The 24,179-nt window shown below is 54.1% G+C and overlaps 1 protein-coding gene across 3 annotated transcripts in view; it reads left to right on the top strand.

The window, feature by feature from the left end:
• Cacna1i (calcium voltage-gated channel subunit alpha1 I) overlaps positions 1-24,179 on the top strand; it is a 110,873-nt gene that overhangs the window by 56,397 nt on the left and 30,297 nt on the right. For all 3 annotated transcript variants that reach the window (XM_040754106.1, XM_005067001.4, XM_040754107.1), the window contains exons 6-15: positions 1,738-1,897; positions 7,646-7,961; positions 9,301-9,393; positions 12,094-12,406; positions 15,237-15,646; positions 21,766-21,917; positions 22,695-22,880; positions 23,187-23,304; positions 23,427-23,582; positions 23,802-23,895. In XM_040754106.1, coding sequence (XP_040610040.1) covers positions 1,738-1,897; positions 7,646-7,961; positions 9,301-9,393; positions 12,094-12,406; positions 15,237-15,646; positions 21,766-21,917; positions 22,695-22,880; positions 23,187-23,304; positions 23,427-23,582; positions 23,802-23,895 — 1,998 coding nt within the window. The remainder of the gene's footprint in view (positions 1-1,737; positions 1,898-7,645; positions 7,962-9,300; positions 9,394-12,093; positions 12,407-15,236; positions 15,647-21,765; positions 21,918-22,694; positions 22,881-23,186; positions 23,305-23,426; positions 23,583-23,801; positions 23,896-24,179) is intronic.

Raw genomic sequence — 24,179 nt, 5'->3', positions numbered from 1 at the left:
CAACAAAGGCCACCCTTGGGAGCAGCCAGGAGCAGCCAGGCTGGCGCGTTGCTAGTTAGTGAGTGTCAGTGAGTCTCGGGCAGTGTTCAGAGTGAGAGGAGCCTGCAGCTTCCTCAGGGTAGTTCTGGTCCAGGTTTCTCTCCATCCACTGTCCCTGTGTGGTCTCTAGGACTGTACTTCCCAGAGCCCAGAGGCACTCCAGGGCTGTGTCTGCTCAGAGATCTGCTGGTGACAGTGACACAGGCCTTTGACTAGTCATCTACGCAACTTCCCTGCAACTCCTTGGACCCCTCCACAGTAACCCCAGGCCTTTCTCCCCTCAGCCCCTCTGGCAGATCCTTCACATCCTTCAGGGCCCACCTCCACCTCATCCTCCCTACAGATGCATCCTTGGCAGTGGTCCTTTTGCTCAACACTGCTGTCCCTGGCCCCTGCTGCTGGGCCGTGACGTGAGCTCTGAGGGGGAAGTCTCAGCATTGTGCTGGCAATCTGCTGCTTGGCGTATGCGTGCAAGCATGCATACATGAATGAATGGTTGCAGTCCCAGAAAGGCCTGCAGTTGGCTAACTTAAGTCCTTTGATCCATTTTGGGGAGCGTGTGAGGACCTGTTCTGTTGCCTTGTCTCCGCCAGTGTACACCCTTTGTTCCCATGTTGGGGGGGCGGATGTAGAGCAGTGGGGTGCTGAGCCTTGGCCCTGTTGGATGACACAGCCCGCCAGCGAGCCCCATTGCTTTTCCTGGGTGGACGCTGACCTAGTTTTGTGGGGAGGGAAGACGGGGGTGGACATTAATTATTGATTGGAAATCACTCCACGCTGAGTTCGTGATGCAAATCCATGATAATTATCCTCATTAATAACCACCTCAGCATCACACTGGGATAAATCAAAACCCAACAGGACCAACTCTCCTGCTTGTCCTCACTCTTCACTCCTCCCCTCTCCAACCTTCCACTCCTCTCCACTCTTGTTCACCAGCAGTCATCCAACAAACACCGATGAAGCCTATCTTCTGGGTTAGGCCCTGATGGCTTCTGGGGATGCTGAGGCGACTCAGACATAGACCTTGTCCCCGGGCACATACAGCCCAGTAGACAGGACAGGAAGGTAAACAGATGAATATTCATTAGGGTTAGATGTTGATGCAAATAAGACCTCTTAGGACTGTGTAACATACAATCCTAAGGCAGCCTTGACTAGGAGCTGCTGAGACTGCCTGGAGCAGGGGAGTGACTCTTGGGTGAGAAATGGTCTGGACAGCTCCACAGCGGGCTGGCGGATGAATAGGTACTTGTCCATTGTTTCCAGAAGAGCAAGCACGGGGGTAAAAGGCTTGGTCACAGGAAGAGGGTTAGACTCTCTACCAGGCAACAGTTTAAACTTCTGCTTCTTAGCTGTGGGACTCCAGTCAGTTCTTTGAATCTCCTATATAAAACAGATAATGTTGTCAGCCTTCTGCAGTCACTGTGAGGGCTGAAGGAGAGCCTATCTGTGGCTGTCCCTGTAACACTCATTACCAAAAAAAAAAAAAGGCTCCATAAAGGTCTGCTGCTTCACCCATGATCTTATGGAAGTGCATCAGGGCCCAGAGCCATTTTTCTGGCCTTGTGGGTATAGGGACCGACGCGGAGGAGTCCTCTGGCAAATCCCAGCTGGAGCCGGAGACTCCATCTCTCCCCCTGCCACCCCTCAGATTCTTGACCTGCTCCTGTTGCTTCTCCGCCGCTCTTCTCTCAGGCATGCGGATCCTGGTGAACCTCCTGCTGGACACGCTGCCCATGCTGGGGAACGTGCTTCTGCTCTGTTTCTTTGTCTTCTTCATCTTCGGCATCATCGGCGTGCAGCTCTGGGCAGGCCTGCTGCGGAACCGCTGCTTCCTGGAGGAGAACTTCACCGTGTGAGCTCCCTACCTCATCTTTTTTTTTTTTTTTTTAATGTGGAAGGTTTATTGGGGGAAGGTAAAGGAACAAGGAAAGGGAAGAGAAAGAGATAGTAAGAATGGCCAATTTGGGAAGGCTGGAGAGGAAGAGAGAGGGTAGGCCAGGAAGGGACACCTTACTGGGTGAGGGCCCCATGGATAGTGAAAGAGGGGCTTTTACACTTACATGGGTGTTCAGCAGGAGCCAGAGTTCAGAGTAGCATGTGTGCGAGCTCTTCAAAGAGTAGCATGTGTGTGAACTGTTCCAAGAGTAGCATGTGTGTGAACTCTTGGTGTTGGGGGTTCCCAGCATGTCTGTGCCCCCTTTGTACCGTATGGGTCTTCCTAACAGCATTCTGTGGCTGGCCCAGCTTTCATGTCACTATCTGCTAAACTTCCTTGTTGGCCGATCTTCCCCCGTAGTGATCCCATTTATCAGCACAAGTATTTGGGGGGGGTCCCTGGAGCAGTTGCATACTTGGTCTTGGGGGGACCCTAGGATGTGAGTTCTCCCCTACAACTAGGAATATTTGGTCCTCACTCTTTTCTCAAGACCTGGAACAGGGTTCTAATTTTTCACTATGAATGAATGAGAGAATGAACGAATGAGGGACTAATTAAGATGATAGCATGAATGAGCTCATGAATGAACAGATGAATGAATGAATGGGAGAGTGAATGAGTGAATGACACTATGGCAGAGGCAGGTTGGGAAGAAGGCTGGTTGTCCCTGGCTGTGCAGCAGGAGGAGTCTATGTGCTGGTTGGAGGTTGGCTGTTCCCTTGTCCTGTCCAGACCCTGAGAGGTGGCTCCCGTCCTGCCTTGGCTGTGAGGAGAGGAGATGGGGGACATGCCTGGGCCTCAGTGTTACCGAAGGCCAGTGTGTAGCTGGCCCACCTGGAAGAGGAATTCCAAATGTGAGAGGAGCCAGGGACAAGACCTAGCTGGCAAGGTGACTCCTAAGCTCTGAGGCCCATGCTCGGGGCAGGTGGCCTTATGGGCCTCAGGGGATAGAGGATGACCGTACTTCAGGCTGATGAATTCCAGGTCTGGCAGAGAGCAAGTCCAAGGTTATTCCGGGTCTGTAGACCCCATAGAGAGAGTTCAGGTCAGACTTTAACTCAGAAGACCTGGCTCAGAGCAGGCTGCAGAGCAGCTGGTAAGGAAGGCTTGCAAAGAGGTGCGTCTTTCCTGGGACTCAGACCCCAGTTCAGAATCCGGTGAGCCAGGCCTGGCCTTAGACAAGAGCAACAGGTACCCAATGGTTTTCTTATCTTGTTTTCCTATCAGCTTGTTACCTGGAGTCTTCAAATCACTCCTCCAGCCCCTAGCCAGCCGCTCATGAGCCATGCAGGCTGGGAGGGCAGGACCCTTTCTAGACGGAACACACAGGTGGGCACTGGACCGTCCGGGGACCTCAGTCCAAGCCATTGTTACGCAGACAGGGCCTGAGGCCCAGAGAGGGAAAAGATCTACTCAGAGCCAGGTTTGTAGGAGTCTCAGAGTATGGGCATCATAACAAACGTTTGCCTGCCATTTCCAGGGTCAGGCCATGCTTTTTCCTTGGTGTTGAGCCTAGAAGGATCAGGGAACTAACTGTGTGCTGGGACCTAGGGTGTTGGGCTGAGAAGAGAGGACTTTTTTTTGAGACAGGGTTTCTCTGTATTGTTTTGGAGGCTGTCCTGGAACCCAATCTGTAGACCAGGCTGGCCTTGAACTCCCAGAGATCCGCTTGCCTCTGCCTCTCCAGTGCTGTGATTAAAGGCATGCACCACCAACGTCCAATGAGAAGAGGGGACTTTTGGGATATCTAAGGATGCAACTTTGACCTGGACCTGAAAGGTCAGGAATGATGGGTGCCTCCTGAGTCATGGGCTGAGGCAGGAGTTAATTTGTGACAGAGCCTCCCACCACTGCTGTGCAGGTGAAGGCTGTGGCAATGCAGTCTGGACTTCAGGGTCAATTTCTGCTTCTGCCACCTGCTAGCCATGTGGCTTCAGCAACTTCATACCTCAGTTTCCCTATAACAGGGTTGTTTTGGGAATGCCCCAAATTAGAACACGTGGACCGTTAGGACAGTGTCTGATGCCAGGAAACTCGGAGCAGGAGTGAACCATTGTGTGACACCATGGGTGCTCCCCCAGCCTGGGAAGTTCCTGGTGTGTGTGTGTGTGTGTGTGTGTGTGTGTGTGTGTTCATTCATTTATTGGGAAGGTTCTAGAATGGCACCTGGAATCATGGGTGTGTGTGTGAGACTGGTGCTACGGCTGATGGATGGCAGCCCATAATAATTGAGCACTGAGTGGCAGGGCAGGCCTGAATCTGGTCCTGGAGAAAGACAGCTGGTATTCCCAGGGTGCTTAGCACACGCTGAGCATTGTGCACAGCAGGGCCACTTCAGTTACCTTCCAACATCCTGTGGGGAAGCATGCTACCTGTATTTGTTGGTTTGTGTGAGTGTGTATATGTGCCAGTGCATATGTGTGCATGTGTGTAGAGGCCAGAGGCCAACGTTTGGGGGTATTCCTTGATTATACTCCTCTTTATTTATTTATTTATTTATTTATTTATTTATTTATTTTTGAGAGAGGGTCTCTCGCTGAAACTAGAACTGATAGGTTTGGCCGGACTGGCTGGCCTCCAGGAGCCCTCACGTCCCGTCTCCTAGTACGGGGTTATAGGCACATGTCACCATGACCAGTTTTGATGTAGGTGCTGAGGAGCTGAACTCAGGTCCTTATGCAATGCAAGGCAAGCACTTGGCCAACCAAGGCTGGCAGCAGCAGAGCCCTGAGATCCCCAGGAGAGGGGCTCAGCCACACTACAGTGGAGGGAGGGTTCTGGGTAGCAAGTGTGGGAATGGGCTGGGCTGTCCATGTTACTGGTTGGTCATCTGAACTGGTGTCTAGGTGCAGGCTGGCCTCCACACAGCTGCCCTGGGGTTTCTATGTTCATGGAGTGGGACTGGCAGAAGAACCACAGGGTTGGCAGAAGGGTCTGCAGCAGTGACAAGTGGTCATCAGCTACCAGATGGGGAGAGCTCATCGCCCCTCACCGACTGCACTGACCCTTGAGTCCCAGATCTCTTCTGTCCGTCATTTGTGGAGCCAGGGACGGCACCTCCCATCTGGGCTGATGTCCACAGTTAACTGGAAACCTCTAAGAATTGTGACTTTAAGATGTCTGTAGGTTTGCAGGAGTGATTAAATCCAAAAAAGACCAGACTGAAACAAAAGCTTTGCAATTCATGCATCCATCAGAGAACTCAAATCAGAACATATAAAGAATGATTGTACACCGATAGGAAAGCCAAAGATGCTCTAATTAAAAATGGTCCAAAAGACCTTACCAGAGACCTCTCGAGGGGCTACAGGAGTGGTGGATTCGTATTTGAAGAGGCCCTTCTTCCAGGTCTTAAGGGAGTTGTAATTGAAATGGCAGTGAGGTACTATGGCACCCCACCAGAATGGTTTAAATTAGAATGACCATTATTGCCACAGACATAGAACAAGCAATGTATGTTCAGCTGTGTTCAGGGAGGTCTCAGTGGAACTTCAGGATTCATTGTGGAAGGCCGGATAGACCCAATGCTAAACCCACCCTTGGCTTGCCAGGGGTATCCCGGGCTTTGCTCGGAAGACAGGCTTGCGGGCTGGGGCCAATGGTGTGTCTCCACTGGCAAAGCATTCTCTTGGCATGCATGAGGCTCCCGGGTTCAGCCTTTAGCACAGCAAAGAGAAAAGAAAATGACAGCCAGTGAGCCTTAGCCAGGAATGGTGGCTCACACCTGCCATCCCTGTGCTCAGGGTGTTCTGGCAGAAAGACTTTAGGAAGTCAGCATTGGTTAAAAAACCAAATTCCATCCCCCCTACACTCACACATGCACGCACACACACCAAGAGAAAAGAAGGGTGACCTGTGCCCACTCAAGCATGTGGACAAGAGTAGTTCTGAGTCATAAGGGCCCCATATCCAGAAATGACCCAGATTGACAATTGGATAAGCAATAGCAATGTGCTCGCTCACTCACTGAACACTCTCATAGGTAAGAGCCCCAAGGAGTGGCTGTTTAACTCTGCTAATGGTGCTTTTGAGCAGCAAAAACCTGGCCCCCGATCCTGTTCAGCTTTCTAATATATTGAACTAATCTGAAAGCCTGAGGTCAGAAAAACATTCTCAAAAGATTTCCGGCTTCATCTTTCAGTCTGGCCTATTCTATCACAAAGAATTTTGCATGTGGTCCATGATGGGTGTAGTGACGTCAGGGCTGATTTATTTAATGTGTATTCAGTCTTCCCAGAACCCTGTGTGGCACGGCCTGGCCTTTCTGCATTGGATCAAGGTGATGTCTTAGTGGAAGCAGGTGGTCGTGAGCCTCTGGGCTGGTTGTGACCTTTGGATTGTTAAAGGGTGTCGATGAATCGTCTTCTACAGGGTGGTCCAGTTCATACTCCCACAAACAGTGTCAGTGCCTGCTCACACTCAGGCTTCACACACTTCCGTACAAAGCCTTGAGTGGCCATTCGTAGGAGAGGGGGCAATGTTGGTGCTGTTTCCGTTTGCTGTTTTTTGTTTGTTGGCTTTTGTTTTTGCTTTTGTTTATGAGACAGGGTCACTCTGTGTATTCTCGGCTGTCCTGGAACTTGCTATGTAGACCAACAAGCTTGGTCTTAAATTTATATAGATCTTCCTGCCTCTGCCTCCCGAGATTAAAGTCATGTGCCATCACCATCCTAAAGTTGCTTACTTTTTTTCCTTATTTTTTGGTATTTAATTGAATTAAATTAATTTTTTTGACACAGCATTTCCAGACAGGCATGCTGGCATGCACCTGTGATCCCAGCACTCAGGAGATAGAAATCATAGGATCTGGATTTGAGGTCATTGTTAGCTGTATAGAAAGCTCAAGGATAGCCTGAACTACATGAGACCTGTCTCAAACAACCAGTCAACCAACAACACAAATAAAAGAAGGAAAGGCATCTTGTTATTCAGTTCAGGCTGACCATGAACTCAACACTTATCCTAGGCTAGCCCCCAAACTCACAATCCTCCTACCTCTGCCTCCCGAGTGCTGGCTTCTGTGTTTGCCTTAAGACACAGGTCTGTCTCTATGCTATGGTCCCCATTAAGGCCCCTTTTCTGTAAAATACCTCACTAGGCACATGACTAGTCCTAGAGTCCTCTCCTGCAAGGCTAGTTTTCACTTATCTTTTTACTTTTAAATCCTGCCTGGATGATTTTCCTTGAACCATCTATCTGGGCTCCCTAGATAAAATCACAATGGATCAAATGTCATAGATGAGATAATTCATGTCTAAGGAAAGAAGAGACCAGTCCAGGGCCACACACTCCCTCACAGGCTGTCCAGAAAAATCCAGTGGCTGCTAGCTGAGCTCTGTCCTGTTCAAACAGTGTGGCCTGGGCCAGCCAGGTAGCTGGGTGATGACTGTGCCAGGCCACAGTGTAGCTCAGGGAGCCCTGGCTTAGCTCTGTGGAGCACAGGCTCCTCCAGGGGAGGTTCCTCAAAGGGGAGAACATGAATAAGGATGGTAACAGGAGTGGGAAAGTGTCTCAGGAAGGGACTACACATTCCTGGGTCCGGAGGCAGTGATGGGGCCTTGCACTAATCTGGCTACAGCATGGCCTTTTTTTTTTTTTTTTTGCCTGGCACCCCTTGGCCGTGGTCCTCCCTTGCTGTTCTTTGACTGCTCTTTTCTATGGCAGACAAGGGGATGTGGCTCTGCCCCCTTATTACCAGCCAGAGGAGGATGACGAGATGCCCTTTATCTGCTCCCTGTCGGGGGACAATGGCATCATGGGCTGCCATGAGATCCCCCCGCTGAAGGAGCAGGGCCGAGAATGCTGCCTGTCCAAAGATGATGTGTATGACTTTGGGGCGGGGCGCCAAGACCTCAACGCCAGCGGCCTCTGCGTCAACTGGAACCGCTACTACAATGTCTGCCGCACAGGCAATGCCAACCCTCACAAGGGCGCCATCAACTTCGACAACATCGGCTATGCCTGGATTGTGATCTTCCAGGTGAGAGCATTCAGGCCCAGGGCTGGTCAGCAGCCAGCAGCGGGTGGCAGGGCTGGCAAACCTCACTCAGCAGGCAAAGTCTTGAGCCGGAGTTTGTCGCCCGCTGCTTGAGATGCGGCCTCACCCCGCTCACTTTGCAGGTGGGAAACCAAGGTTCGAAGGAAGAAAACACGCCTGTTGCCCAAGGAGTCTGTGGTGACCAAAGCAAATCAATGCGCTCGGGCTCCCTCAGAGCCTCTGCTCCTTATAGATGCCCGTGTGGGCTGAGTCAGAGCAGGGGGTTCTGTTCACAGAGGGCAGAGGCAGGTCACGGCTCCATTGGAAGGGCTGGGCTGAGCCAAAGCAAGGGCTCACTGCGGTAAGGAAGGTCGTTTCTGTACGGGTGGCACCTGGGGCCGGGCTTGGCGGAGCCTGACTGGCTTGTGTGGAAAGTGCTTTCATCCTGTGACCAATGCACCCTTGATGACCGTGTACACCCGTGATGACCGTGTGCAGAACATTGCGGCTCCTGAACCAACTCCATCTCTGTGTTCTTGAGGGGATTAAGCAGGGTTCGTTTGGGAAACCAGGGCTGCAGGACACGTGGGATCTTTCTTGTTGGCCTGTCTGTGCCTCAGTTTTCTCTTCTTCATACCGAGTGGATTCTTCATATTGGACAAACTGTGCTAGCAGACTCCTTCCCTCGGGTCCTGACCGCACGCCAGTGCTGTGAGCGGGGGGGGGGCAGTCCCTGTGCAGTGAGGGGCTGTCCTCAGGGGAAGGAGGGAAGGAAGGGCGGAGGAGGGCAGGGGGTTCCCACTCCACCCCAGGAAGGACCACATCAGAGATTCAGTTTGGAGGCAGCTGAACTCGTGCCCAAGCACTGTGCTTTGGGTTTCTGGGTTGGTCAGCCCAGAGGGTGGAGGCTGCTCTCCGCTTTGCCACAATCAAGGGTGAGGCTGAGATAGGGAGGCCCCAGTGCTTAGCCTGTCTTTCCCCGGGTGGCTCCTAGTCTCTGGAGGGCATTGTGGGGGACAAGGAAGGGAATGGCCAGCTGACCCACACCTCAGCTCTGCTGGGGTCTGTCATCCGTGCACTGAAGAAGTTAGTGAGCTCAAGTCCAAGGCTCTCTCCAGCTTGTGCCCCCGCCCCCGGTGGCGGCCCTTTAAGCAAGAGAGGACAGGAGTCCCTGCTCCCCTCCTGCCTGGCAGTGTGATGTTGTGACAGCAGCATCTCTGAATCTTGGTTTCCTTACCCATGCTGTCCCCTACCCCAGCCCTTGCTGGGGGTGTGTCTTGAGTCCTGGTGCACAGGAGGGCCCAGTGTCTTAGACTCGGCCCTGTCCTCATGCCTGCCGCAGGTGATCACTCTGGAAGGCTGGGTGGAGATCATGTACTATGTGATGGACGCACATTCTTTCTACAACTTCATCTACTTCATCCTGCTCATCATAGTAAGTACCAGGGAAAGTTCGGGGCCACGGACCGTGGCACTTGGCCTGGGTGGGGAGGGAGGGGTGGGATGGGCTTTCCCCAGGGAGCCCTCTGGGCTGGAGGAGCCTGGCAAGGCAGGAGGCAGCCAGAGGAGCGGGCAATCCATCCCCAGGGAGGGCATATTTTAAATGCAGTCAACCAGCCAGTGATTGAAGGGGCTCATCAGGGCTGTGGCTGGGAGCATCCATGACACCCTCTGCCTTCACGTCTCATCCCTGGACATTAGCATCCTCCCGTTGATTCTGCTTGTCTCTCGCTGCCCCATCCCCAGGAACGCGTTCTCTCATCCCCTTAGATGGGGTTATAGCTCCAGAATGGAGCTCCCCAGGGATTCCATCTGGTCCCCATTTTTCCCGGGGCGGACAAGATGCTTTGACTGGCTACATGGGGCTTGTTCCTCGGCAAGATATAGGGTAGGAGGTTGGCCTTGGTGGAGGCCTGGGAAAGTCTTTAAACTCTGGATTCCCTGCAGCTCTGTCTGTGGCCAGGGGATGGAGGCAAAACTTCCTGTCCCTGCTTTCCAGTGTCTACCTTGTCCTGCCTGCCTGTGGCTTCTGCCTCAGCATAACCCATGGAGGTCAGGCCTCTGGGAGAGCTGTGTTCCCCACCCCTCCCCCCAAGCATAAAGGCTGAGTTCTCTAGCTTCCTGGTGGTGGACAAAGGCAAGCCTGGCTCCCTTGAGTAGCATTCTGACTGAGGAGTTGGGACAGGCTGGCTGCTGGCCTGAGTCACGCCTGATGTGATGTAGCTTCAGTGATTTCCTGGGGAGCCTGGGGCCTTGGACTCTGGAGTGAAAGAAACTCTGGATGAAAGAAAGAAGGGCTCAGATTTCATTCTTCATCACTGGCTATGCATCAGCTAACTTTCAACAGAACATCCGGGAAAGATGAGCTGAGTTCTGGGGACAGAGCAGGGACCTAGGCCTTGCCCTTCTCCAAGGAGCTCCCAGTCTGGGAAGGAAGGGTTGACAGGTGACATAGACATACAGAACCTCAGGTATCATGATAGAGAGAAGCCTGTAGAGGTTGGAGGGGCCACTTGGAGGATGGCAAGGATGTGGGTGGCTTCCTGGAGGAAGGCAGGCAGCTCTGTCCTCTCCCACAGGAAGCCATTTATTCACAGTGCTACTTGAGGCAGGCTCCTCATGGACTCCATGAGATGGGACAGTGACAACACTTAGCTCCCAGATGATGGTGAGGGTTAGCTGTGATACAACCGGGAGTCTGTATACCCTTGGTATCCAATAAGTGGTAAATAGATATGCCCTGATGTTATTGGGGTCACTTGAGTCCCAAGAGCCCCTGTCTCAGGCCAGAGGGTGCTGGCTGGTGAGGGGCTTCAGTCCTCACATTCAGAGGGTGCTGGCTGGGGAGGGGCTTCAGTCCTCACATTCAGGGGGTGCGGGCTGGGGAGGGGCTCCAGTCCTCACATCCAGGGGGTGCTGGCTGGGGAGGGGCTTCAGTCCTCACATTCAGGGGGAGCTGGCTGGGGAGGGGCTCCAGTCCTCACATCCAGGGGGTGCTGGCTGGGGAGGGGCTTCAGTCCTCACATTCAGGGGGTGCTGGCTGGGGAGGGGCTCCAGTCCTCACATTCAGGGGGTGCTGGCTGGGGAGGGGCTCCAGTCCTCACATTCAGGGGGTGCTGGCTGGGGAGGGGCTCCAGTCCTCACATCCAGGGGGGTGCGGGCTGGGGAGGGGCTCCAGTCCTCACATCCAGGGGGTGCGGGCTGGGGAGGGGCTCCAGTCCTCACATCCAGGGGGAGCTGGCTGGGGAGGGGCTTCAGTCCTCACATTCAGGGGGAGCTGGCTGGGGAGGGGCTTCAGCACTCCTCCGGGCAGGAAAGTCCTGTGCCCCTTGCTGCAGTCCCCGCTTTACAGATAGGGAGCAGAGAGGATGAGGGCTGGTATGGAAACAAATGGGGTATAGAGGGGATACTTGGCTCCATCTCCCCATCCAAGCACACAGTCAAAGTCCAAGCCGAGTAGGACTCAGGACCTTTTATGATCTGAAGGACTGTGGCTTTCCTCTTGGCTTCAGCATCTCTGTTCTACATGGCGGGTAGTGAGGCTAGGCCTTGGTCCTGATGGGGCCTGGGCTGGATGTAGTCCCAGTCTGACCTGGGAGGTCACCTAGGCTGTGCCTTCCCCTGCAAGGACTCAGTGATCTTTTCCTGTCCTATCTGTGTCTGTGTTTCTGTTTCTCTGGGCCCCTCCATTTTCCCCGAATCTCTGTCTATTTCTACTCCCAACTCTGTATTTCCCATGTGCCCCCAATTCTGCTCTCCGTCTCTTTTCCACCCTCCCTCTGTCTTCCCCTCTCTTCCCCCTCCCCCTCCCCTCCTCTCCTCTGCCCTCCTCTCCCATTCTCCTTCCTCCCCATGCCCTTTCTGTCTTTGACTCTCTGTGCTCTGGGTGTCCCTGTCTTGCTGTTTCTCTGCTCTGTCTTCTGTCCCCTCTTCTATGTCTCTGGTCTGTCCCCTCCTCCTTCCCCATTTCTGCTGTCTCTGGCCTCTGTGTCTGCCTCCTGCTCTTGCTAACTCTTTCTCCATCTCTCTGTACCCTTTTCCTGTGCCCTCCTGCTGATTCTACCTCTCTCTCTACTTCCTTGGCCCCACTGTCCCCTCTGTCCCTGTCCCTGTCCTTTCCTCCTGTTGGTCACAGGTGGGCTCCTTCTTCATGATCAACCTGTGCCTCGTTGTCATAGCAACCCAATTCTCGGAGACCAAGCAACGGGAGCACCGGCTGATGCTGGAGCAGCGCCAGCGCTACCTGTCCTCCAGCACGGTGGCCAGTTACGCCGAGCCTGGTGACTGTTACGAGGAGATCTTCCAATATGTCTGTCACATCCTTCGCAAGGCCAAGCGCCGTGCCTTGGGCCTCTACCAGGCCCTGCAGAATCGGCGCCAGGCCACGGGCCCGGGGACACCGGCCCCTGCTAAGCCTGGGCCCCACTCCAAGGAATCCAGCCACTGCAGTAAGTGGGCTTCTCTCTGCAGCTCGTGTGCCATGACCGGGGGCCTCAGAGCGGCAATATTGCAAGTGGATCGTGCCGGTTGGAGCACAAAGTGTCCACATCAGTTGTGGGATCCCAAGGATTCATTTCAGGCTCTGGTGTTTTCCTTGTGACCGATGCAGGACTCATCTGCTCTGCTCGCCCCTTGCCCTATTCCCCGTCCAGCCTGTGTGGGATGGCCCTCACTCCCTGGAGAAATTCTTCCAAGTTCTGCAGGCGAACTGGGCACCACTCCCTTGAACCTACACTCGATAGTCAAGTGCACAGTGATTGTTCCCAGCCTTGAGAGACTAGCCTCCCACTTTGTGACCGCCCCCACCATCCCCCACTGTGTCTGCCATGGCTGCTCCCTGCTCACCAGCGCACATGAGTAATGACAGCAGGCCCCTGGCACACGGGCAGTGCATGTCATGGCACCTGGGGACCCTCATCCCCATGCTCTGCTCCGGCCTCATGCTCGGGTGGCGCTAGACTGTAAGTTTGGTGTTTAACTTAGAAAGGATACTCTAGGCTGGGAATGTAGTACAGTTGCTAGTGTGCTTGCTGGGCACGGGTGAAAACTCTGGGTTCAAGCCCCATGGGGCATGGTGGTAATCCTGGTGCTCGGGACATAGAACAGGAAGATCAGAAGTTCAAGGGCATCCTTAGCTACACAGTGAGTTCAAGACCAGGCTGGGCTACATGTGACCCTGTTGCAAGGAGAGAGTTGGAGAGAGAGAGAGAAAGAGATAGATAGATAGAGAGATAGATGAGAGATATTCCTTAGCTCGTTTATTTCAAGAAATAGCCCAGAGAAGGGGGCAGACTAAAAAGTGTCTCCAGTTTTCAGAAGGGAAACCCAAGGTCGAAGGGAGTCACCTCAGTGGTGTGGCGTGTCAGTGAAAGTGCGGTCAAGTGGATTGTCAGAGGTGCTGGGCCTTGCCGAGTGTCTCGAGCTGCAAATGTACCCAGCCCTAAGTGGTGGCCACCCAGGCTAGTGGGGATTCCAGGTTTGGTTCACTTTCTCCTGCTGGTGCTGAGAAGTTGACAGACCCTGGGTTTGTTCCTTGGAGCAGCTGAGGAGCATGGCATGTCCCGTTCCCCATATGAACTTGAACACCACAGTGATACCCATCTCCTTCTCCAGAGCAGGGCTCAAAGGGATCTACTAGTTTGTGCCTGTGAGTGACAACATATACTGCCTAGGCCCTGTCTGGTGAAGTCCAGGTCCCTTATGCTGCCAGTTAGAGGCTGGTAGAGAACAGACAGTTGCCCACTGTCCATAGACACTAGCCACCTAGATGTGGCTCCAGGCGGCCTGGGGGCTGGCCTTGCAAGTGGAGAGGAGAGCTGGGGTCTGGGCAAGGCTAGCTCGTACTTTCCTAGGGGTGAGCTCCCTGTTGTTGCTGCCACCCTTGCCCTGGAACTCCATGGAGAGAGGTTCTACAGTTTTCAGTTGTCCCCCCAGGCTTCTGCACCTTCTCCTTCTTCTGTGTCTGGTAGAGGTGCTGAGCCTGCCTTTGATCCTCCAGGCTGGAGTGGGATGGCTCAGGTGTCTGGTTGCTTTGTAGTATTTGGAGGCTGGTGTGGAGAAGTGTAGGAGTTCCTGCGTTTCTTTCCCTTTAGTGATTTTTTCCCTTTGTCTTATTCAAGCATGTTTGTGTTACTATAATATGGGAAAGTATAAAGAAGAAACCACCCAGGTGTAGTGGCACATGTCTTTAATCTCAGTTCTTGGGAGGCAGAGGCAGGTGAATCTCTGAAGTTGAGGCCAGCCTGGCCTGTATGGTGAGTTCTAGGACAACCAGGACTACACAGAGAAAAAAAAAACCCATGAATCAAATAAATAAATAAATGAAAGGAAAAAAAATAAAAAGAAGAAACCAAACTAGCTAGAGAGAAGCCTCTTGATGCCTCTTCGGATTGACTTGAAGATCCAAGGCTAGCACAGGGGTTGAAAGTTAAGGTGTGAAGAGACAGCATGACCTTGGCAATTCTTGTAAGAAAAACATTCTGGCTTACAGTTCAGAACTTTAGTCCATTATCATCATGATGGGAAGCATGGTGGTAGGCAGGCAGACATGATGCTGCCTACATCTTGATCAGACAGCAACAGGAAGTTGACTGAGACACTAGGTGTATCCTGAGCACAGGAAAGCCCACCCCCCCCACACAGTGACACACGTCCTCCAACAAGGCCAAACCCACTCCCACAAAGTCACACCTCCTAATAGTAGCACTCCCTATGAGATTATGGGGGCCAATTGAATTCAAACTACCACAGACCCTATCTGTTGTGATCCTGCCCCTGCTCCTGTCTAGCCTGACTCTTGTGTGGAGGGAAGTCCTGGGAACCCCCAGAGCAAGAGCCTGCCTCTGTCTGGGGCTATGCCTCTTCCCTGAGAACTTCACACAGATGAGCAAAGTGGGGTGCCAAAGCTGCCAGAGCTTCCTCTGAGGGGAGTCCACCCTCCACTCAGACCTGCAGTTCCCAGATCCGCACAACTGTGTCTGTTGAGTGACTGACCCAAGGTCAAGGTCAAAGGTGACCGGGAGTTAGCATGGACCGAGGTGCCAGGTACGGATGAGCCTGCCACATGCCTAATGAAGGCAGTCATCCATAGCTTTGTCAGGTGGGTGCCCCCATTCCTGCTTCTGTACAGGGACAAAGCCTGGATGGAGATAAGATGTTTCCCCAGGAAGCACCAGGCCCACCAGGTGGGGTCCGCTCGTGTCAGACAGTGTCCCTCGGGGCGCTGGGGACCTGGGGACCTGGTTTGGACACTAATGCTGCCCTCTGCTTGTTTTTCAGAGCTGTGCCCACGACACAGTTCCCTGGACCCCACACCCCACACTTTGGTGCAGCCCATTTCTGCTATCCTGGCCTCCGACCCAAGCAGCTGTCCGCGCTGCCAGCATGAGGCAGGCAGGAGGCCCTCAGGCCTGGGCAGCATGGATTCGGGCCAGGAAGGCTCGGGCTCTGGTGGCTCTGCAGAAGCTGAAGCCGATGGGGATGGACCCCAGAGCAGCGAGGATGGAGCCTCCTCGGGCTTGGAGAAGGAGGAGGAGCAGGAGGATGGGGCGGCTCGACTGTGTGGTGACGTGTGGCGAGAGACACGAGCCAAGCTGCGGGGCATCGTGGACAGCAAGTACTTCAACAGAGGCATCATGATGGCCATCCTGGTCAACACTGTCAGCATGGGCATCGAGCACCATGAGCAGGCCAGTGAGGGCACAGGGCCTGGGCCGGGTTTGGGGAGAGGGAGAAGCAGGCCAGTGTGGAGCGCCGGGTTCAGGTCGGGCAGGGGTGGAGGGGCACACTCAGGCCAGACTGAGCCCACTCCCACATCTGCCTCTGGCCCTTGCTAGAGTAGAGTCTAACCCTTCCAGATGGCTTCCAGGCCTTTCCCGAGACAACACTCGGGGCAGATACTTTTGGGTGTCTGCAGAATGAATGGCTGATGAGTGAGGCTCATGGATTTCATGGGATTGGGAATCAACTCAGGGGCGGTCTGCCTCTTTTCCCCCTAAGCTGCCCGGAAGCCTGCAGTCCATAGGGCATGCCTGCGGTAACAGCTTGTCAAATCCTGGCTCCATTTGGAGTAACCCCACTTCCTGGCTCCTGTCCACTAGTCCTTTTTGGAGGGTGTGGCTTCCTAGGCCTGTTCCTCAGCCTGGTGGAGCACCCTCACTTGCCAACTGGCTATGCCAGGCCCACTGCCCCGAAGTCCCACAGATAGCCAACAGCCAGGTTTGAACCCACCGACTGTGGCAAGAGTGACACCCCAGCAGGAATTGGATTCTGAGTCCCCTTGGCTATGGTGTCACTGTCATTCTGCAAAGTCCTCCCCTGTGCCCAGAGGGGCCACACTCTTCATTTCTCTGCTCATTAGCTCACCAAGCACAGGCTTCATTCAATTTAGTTAAATATGGCCCCTGGGGCTGCCACCAACACTCAGTTGGTACTACAGGTTTGCCAGCTCTTCTGACTTAATTAGAAAGATCTTTGGGGAGGCTGCTGGGTGGGATCTCTGCAGGGGAAGCTGGAGAGAGGAGAGGACTGTCCTTTGCCCGGAGGCCCTAGACTGTCAGAATGCAGAGACCCAGCTGCATTTACACGTTTGGGGAAGGGGCTGTGGGAGGAGCTGCTATTGGGCGCCTGGCTCTGGTGTCTCCACCCTGCTACACCAGAGTCTCTTGTCCTGTGAGAGCCAATTTTCTCACAAGATAAATTGTTGGGAATTTATCAAGCAGTTGTTAAACAGTTGCTTGTTTGGAAAGGGTTATGGAGAAAGAATTTACACCACGGAAATTGGCAGATGCCACAGATCAGGGCTTCTTCTCACTGGCTTACTTGAACCCCACTGGTCTCCGCCTTCTTGAAGCCCCTCCAAGGCAGCACCACAACCAAGGCTGCTCTTCTTATGCCAGCTTGAGCTCAGGCCAGTCGTGGTGCCTGCGTGAGTCTGCTTAGGGTCTCTTCTGGCTCCTCTCTTGGCCCTGCCGTATCCCTCTTGAGCATGCTTACTTTCTTTAAAAAATTGACTTGAGTTGGGCACAATGGTGCACACCTTTAATCCCAGCACTCGAGTGGCAGAGGCAGGTGGATCACTAAAATTTGAGACTAGCCTGGTCTTCAGAGCTCGTTCTTAGAAACCCTGCCTCGAAAACAGCAGCAACAAAAGCCGTTTGTTTTTATTACATCTTTACCCACTGAGCCACCTTGTTTGGCCCCTTGAGCAGGCTAACTTCTGGAGCTTCTCCCATTGGTACAGCAGAAGTCACGTGGTGCTGCAGTTACCTGTTACCCGGAGTCTCTACCTGGCTGGAGATGGCCCCTGCCAAGTGTAGGGTCTGCCCTGACCTCCTCATCTGCAACCTCAACTGAGAGATGTCTCTGTCCGAGGCATGCCACTTACTGGGAACTTAGTAAGCTCCAGGCCCAGAGAGAGTGTCCCTGAGTCCTCACAAGCATTTTCCAAGCTAATGTCACAGCTTCCTGTTTTCACACTTGGAAGGCCACTGCTCAGAGACCATACCCTCCATTCATGGCCTGGATTCCACCCCTGGTTCTGCGTCTGATGGACTGGGTAGCCCTGGGAAAGTCACATGCTTACCTAGTTAGTGTCTCTATCCACAGATAAGCCAGAACCCCTCCCCCCAGAACACACACACACGCGCGCACGCACACACACACACACACACACACACACACACACACACACACACACACGGGGTGTTCGGGAAGGGCAAGCGTGTGAATTCTGGTTTTCTGGTAGGCATTCATGACTAGCAGGTCTTTTGTTCGAGCCTTCTGCCACCAGCCTGGTGTGAGTTTACCATCCACTGTCTGGAGCCTCAAAAATTAGTTAAAGAAGACGCGGGGAGGAGGAGGAGGCACTTTTAGCCATTCTTTTTAAAGCAGTGCCGAGTGGCAGCCATTGTTCAGTGGAGCTCTGCGCAGGGCCCGCTGGTATTTTTGTTCCTCGCCCGGGGCTCTCAGACACCTCTCTGTGGGAAACTGATCCGCCCCCAGGTTTATTCTGAGCACCCCCCACTGAGGTCGCACCCACAGTGAGAGGTGGCCCAGGGCTGCAGATGGCATGCCAGGAAAAAGGGGAGAGCGTCACAGGTCCTTCCTCCCTGCCCCCACCCAGGCCTGCAGAGAACTCCGAGCAACGCTTGCAGGGGGACAGGCGGTGAGGTCCTGGCTCGTCACCCCTGCCTCCCTAATTATAGGGAGCTCAGTACAGATGCTCACAGCCTTTGCCACTCAAATAATGGAGGGCCATCACCACGAACAGTTTCCTTGTCCAGCCTCAGTATGTCTGTGGGTATTCCTTGTAGGGCCTGACCTATAGGAGATCGCAGGTGAAAGGGTGCCAGCCGGTCATGGACTTACATGTGTCTCCCGAAGAGAGAAATAATGCCCAACAAGGGCGGGGTGTGTCTCGATGGCCGATGGCTTGCCTGGCGCATCCCCAGGAGACCTGGGAGACTTGAGGAGACCACACCCCTTGGGTAGTGTCTGGTTGAGTTGTGGGACCATGAAGAGAGTCGGGTCATCTTTGCCAGGCTTCATCTTCACAGAAGCCCTGGAAGGCAAACTGGCTATGTGTCTCATCCCTGCTAGGAAGATGGGGCAGGTGGGGAAACTGAGGCAGGTGACTAGGCTGCCCAGGTGACCCCGGCAAGCAGTCAGCAGGGCTGACTCTGAGCTGCAGACGGCATCTGTGGGTGATCACAACAGAGGTGGGGCACAGGCCCGGAAGACACGCGGGGTAGTCTCCGTCTTAGCGCCTCCCTGACTAGACCTGGGACTCTTCTCAAGCTAGGCAGGGCAACCCTGAAGCTTCACCTTGGCCCGGTGAAGGCCGGGCGAGTAAAGGCTTGCATGGAATGGGCACTAGGAAGGGGTCCTCCCACACTTAGGGCGGCCCCACTCCAGGATGAAGAACCATTTGGGTTCCTGCTCCCAGGGGAATGTGTTCAAGGCCTCCCCCAGTCGTAGGTGACTCAACGCTCATTGGGTAGCTCCTGTCAAATAATCCAGGCTTAGGGTGACTCTGGGAAGAGGATTATGGGATGGTTTAGTGTCTGACATTTTAACTTTGTGAGGGCCGAGAGAGAGAGAGAGAGAGAGAGAGAGAGAGAGAGAGAGAGAGAGACAGACAGAGACAGAGAGAGACAGAGACAGAGAGAGACAGAGACAGAGACAGAGAGACAGAGAGACAGAGAGAGAGAGAGAGAGAGAGAGAGAGAGAGAGAGAGAGAGAGGTACCAACATGGGTCACAACTAAGGAGGGCTTCCTGGAAGAGGTGGCACTGAGGATGGATCTTGTAGGATGACAGTGAGTCATCAGTTAGAAAGACAGGTACAAAGGAGGGGTTAGGACCCAGAGCTTCCAAGAAGGTGTATGTGCAGGGTGTAGTGGACAGGTCATGGGGCAAGCAGGGTTGCTTATCCACTGTAGGCTCAAGGATTCTTCTGTCCTCAGTGCCTCGGGGAGCCAGGGAAGGCCTGTAAGCAGGAGAATAATATGCCTGCTGAACAAACTTCTCCTAAGATATGTCCTTGTGGTGGCACCTGGTTCACACAGCAGAGGGCAGAGACATGACTCCAGAGTGGACTCCAGCTTGGCTTTGACCCTGAGCAGTGACTTCTGTCCCAGCCACGTTTCCTACCTATTAAATGGGGACAGTGCGGGCAAGATGGAAGCCTAGATGATAATTGCCTGGAAAGGGCTTTGCACGCCTGCCCCGCCCACACCTGCTGCCATTGTCAGCATGGCGCTAGGCTGGGCTTGAGGGGTTCCGGACCTCTGCATGTCCTTTCCTCTACCCCTGTAGAGGTGGCCAGAGACTGGACAGCCTGAGGCCCCTAGGCCCAGCACTGGCCAGGGTGAGCCCCCACACCTTCTAGATGCAACCTGCCATTTTCTGACATGGACCACCTGCTCTTTCAAAGGGTGCACGGTGGGCATCCCTGTTAGACTTCTCACTGTCTGTCTGTCTGTCTGTCTCTCCTTTCCTGGCATGTCTCTGACTTCCACCTTGTCACTGTGTCCCAATCGATCCCCTCCCTTTTCTCCCCCTAGAATAGGATCTCACGTAGCCTAGGCTGGCTTTGACCCCAATACATAGTCAGCAATGACCTTGAACTTCTGATCCTCCTGCCGCCAACCCCTGGCATGCTAGGATTCCAGGTGTGTGCTGCCATACCAAGGTAACGGGCGTGGTGATTGCACTTAGGACCTTGTGAATGTCAGAGCAGCCCTCTGAGGACTGAGCCGCGTCCTCAGACCGCCTTCTTTTATGTCTGTATCAGGGCTTCCGCCTCTGCCTTTTGCTCGCCGTATCCCTATCTGTCTGTCCATCCACCCGGTTTCCACCTCTCTGCATCCCTGCCTTGCCCCTTCCATCCCTCGCTTGGCCTCCCACGCGTGGTGTCTATATTCATCCGTCTGCCTCTCTCCCGGAAAGATGCTCTTGGGAGTGATGGATGGTCCATTAGAGAAAGATTAACAGGTGTGCGCTGCCTGGAGAAGCAGCTGTTGCGGGGGAGGAGGGAGACGAGTGGGTGACCTTTCTGAAGCACGGTGGCTGCAGCACGGTTGGAGGGAACATGTACACATTGTATGCGGCTAAGAGCCAGCGGATGGCCACCACGGACCCGTCAGCTGCCACCCTCCTCCTCTCTGAAGATCTGGTTTGGGTGGGCTGAGTGAGCGGCTTCAGAGTCTGTCCCACCTACGCCTTCCCAGGGTCCTGCTCCCCTCGAGTTTTGTGAGTCAAATGTAATTACGGATGGAAATGGGTCCCTCTCCTTTTATCTGGGCTTGAGAGGAACTGGCAGTTTTATTGAATTTCCTGGGCACTAGGGATGGGAAGCTGGTGGCTGCATAATTTTTTCTTTCTTCTTGTAAGCCATATGGAATCAAAGTTGGGCCCTTGGGGTTCCCTGCTGCTCGCGGTGGGAGGGCTGAGCTCGGAGTTAGGGTGCTGGCAGGTGGGAGGTGGCTTCCTGTTGTGGCACCTGCTTGCCACCCAGCCCTTGCCCTGGCTGGGAGTTTGGCTTGGTTACCCTGCTCTGCTCCCCTGTGTCACCAGCTCCCTTCCTTTACCTCCTACAGGAGGCCGCCGGGCTCCCCAACACTGTCCCCCAAGCCATGCTTAGCCTTACCAGTGTTGGTGGGTACTGGCTTGCTTTGTTTCTGAGGTGATTCGCAGGGCTCTGCCACTGAGAGTGGGCGTCCCCGTGGCCTCTTGAGGAACATTGGCCCCGCACAGTGCGGGCTCTTGGAAGACCTGTATGATACACCCAGGAGGGAGCAAATGAATGAGCGAGTGAATGCTTGGTTCAGGCAGGATTGTGCTGCACTGGAGTCCGCTAATACTGCTGGGGGCTTCTGCGCAAATCAGCCCCTGCCACGCAGCCAGTTTCCTTACTTACTAAATGGAAAGGTCAGTGGTGGCCTGTCAGGCTTTGAGGCTCAGTGAGGGAGGAATAAGTTGGCCATTCGTTTTCTAGATTCAGGCAGTAGCCATTGGCCCCTCACTGTGGAGAGGAGAGCCTCCTTACCTGGCCCTTAGCCAGAGGCTGAGAGTCCAAGAGGCATGCAGTACGAACCCCGCTTGTGATTTCCACTTCCTGGCAGTGTGCGAGAGGCTGGCCCGTCTGTAACATGGGTAGTGTGATGTCTTCCGGTGCACAGCACCCACTCCTTAGTAGAGACCACTCCCTAGCATCCAACGGTAGCACAGCTAAGAAGCCCTACAGACTACAGTGCAATGACAGGGACCCAGGAGGGTCACACATTCTCTGCCCCCACATCCCACAGCCGGAGGAGCTGACCAACATTCTGGAGATCTGTAATGTTGTCTTCACCAGCATGTTTGCCCTGGAGATGATCCTGAAGCTGGCGGCCTTCGGGCTCTTCGATTACCTGCGAAACCCCTACAACATCTTTGACAGCATCATTGTCATCATCAGGTAACCACCCTGCCACCCTGAAGCCGAGGAGCAGGAGTGAGAGCCCCAACCCCTAACAGCACAGGGAGTCTCTGAATGACAAAGAAAATCACTACTGACAGGCGGCTATCCAAATACTGAATAAACTGGTAATTTACTAATAAATGCTTCCGCATTAATGCGCTCAATAGAGGTAGCAGCGAGTCTGGGGCCACCAGATTTCCAAACAGGGCTTGGAAACACAGAAATAGGTACACCAATCACTATGCAACCTGAAGAATCCGGCTGTTTTGGTCGCTCACAGCTATGGCCGGCTCTCTGGTTTGTTGTTTACATTCAGAATCAAAAGAAGCATGCAACCTCAAAAAGAGGGCAGTGGCATTCGGAGACTTGAGAGGCTGTAGACAAAGACTGTTGCCTCCTCGTTGTCCCTCTTTACGTGTGTGAGTGTGCACGTGTGTTGTAGGTCACAGGACAACTTGGCAGGAGTCACTTCTTGTCTGCTACGTGGGTCCTGAGGATTGGACTCAGGTCATCAGGCTTGGTTGCAAGCTTCTTGACCCGCTGAACCATCTCACCAGCTCTAGAGCCACAGGCCTCTTAATGTAGGATCCAGGGGCTCCTGGCTAAGAAACCCTGATTTAGGGGGTGCTGTGGAATAGCACCCAACACCATTTGTTAGGTGGATAGATGACGTAAGCTGTTTTCTCTGTCCTCCTTGCCCTGTCTGCCTCTTCCATCTTCCCGTCCTCTTGGCCTCCCACTGACCCCTTCTGCTCCCCCCAACACTGGCTGCAGCATATGGGAAATAGTGGGGCAGGCGGACGGAGGCCTGTCGGTGCTGCGCACCTTCCGGCTGCTGCGGGTGCTGAAGCTGGTGCGCTTCATGCCGGCGCTGCGGCGCCAGCTCGTGGTGCTCATGAAGACCATGGACAACGTGGCCACCTTCTGCATGCTGCTCATGCTCTTCATCTTCATCTTCAGGTGAGCCATGCCCATCCGGGGCTCAACACTGGGGACCCGGTGGGGACTGTGGGCATGAGTCTAGGATGCGGGCCTGGGATGTGGTGGCTGGTGGGAGATCCTAGGGGCAAAGCTGCCAGGATCTAGCCGTGAGTCCCAGCATCATCACTCAGCCCTGATGGCTCCAGGCAAATCCTTCCTCGGAGCCTCAGCATCCCCCTCTGTTAACATGGGCTTGAGATCTCCCTCCGTTCTGTTTCTGGGTGGCCTTGGGAGTTGTAGAGGACTCAGTGTTCCGTCTCACGAGCCACTCTGTCCCCCCCACAGCATCCTTGGGATGCATATCTTCGGCTGCAAATTCAGCCTCCGTACGGACACTGGAGATACAGTCCCTGACAGGAAGAACTTTGACTCCTTACTGTGGGCCATTGTCACAGTGTTCCAGGTGAGTGACAACCGAAAGCTCATGGATTTCAGGGGTGCGTGGGGGGAGGCGTCTGGATAGCAGGTTTGGGAGGGGCTGAGGCTTGGGTGGATCCCAGGGCTGAACTGTGTCCTTCTCAACAGATCCTCACTCAGGAGGACTGGAATGTTGTTCTCTACAATGGTATGGCCTCCACCACCCCATGGGCCTCCCTGTACTTTGTCGCCCTCATGACCTTTGGCAACTACGTACTCTTCAATCTCCTGGTGGCCATCCTGGTAGAGGGTTTCCAGGCCGAGGTAACTATAACCCTGGGCAGGCCACTGGGCAGGGGATAGGGAGTCAGGGAAGACAAGAAGGCTGGGTTTTGTGGTCGAAGTCCCCGTTAACCTTTCAGGTCCCTGTTCTGAACCAGTTTCCCCATCTGTAAAAGGGGGTGGAAGCACCCCTTGAAAAACCCCAAGGGCGGGGTAGGAAAAGGCAGAGCCGACCTGTTCCAATGTGAGCTGATCTTCCAGGGTGATGCTAATCGCTCCTACTCTGATGAGGACCAGAGTTCATCTAACATGGAGGAGTTTGACAAGCTCCCAGAGGGCCTGGACAATAGTGGGGGTAAGCCCATGCCCACTTTCCACTCAGGGTCTGAAGCCTTCTGTAGATTCCCAGGTGGACATAAGGCACGATGGCTTCCCCATGAAGCCTAGGCTCAGGGACTGCATGGTCTCAGGGAAGGACTTTCATGGGCCTCCTGGGTTCCCCTGGAGAGCACATCTGCTTCCCTTCCCACAGGGGGCCCTGAGTTAAAGTCCCAGTGTCTTAAGATGTGGCCTGTGTCTGGTCATGTCTGATACCACTAGATAGCCTCTTCCAACCGAGCACAGTGTCCGTAGTCATCC

Source organism: Mesocricetus auratus, unplaced genomic scaffold, assembly GCF_017639785.1.
Source record: "Mesocricetus auratus isolate SY011 unplaced genomic scaffold, BCM_Maur_2.0 Super-Scaffold_100010, whole genome shotgun sequence".
NCBI lineage: Eukaryota > Metazoa > Chordata > Mammalia > Rodentia > Cricetidae > Mesocricetus > Mesocricetus auratus.
This window is presented reverse-complemented; position numbering and strand designations above follow the sequence as displayed.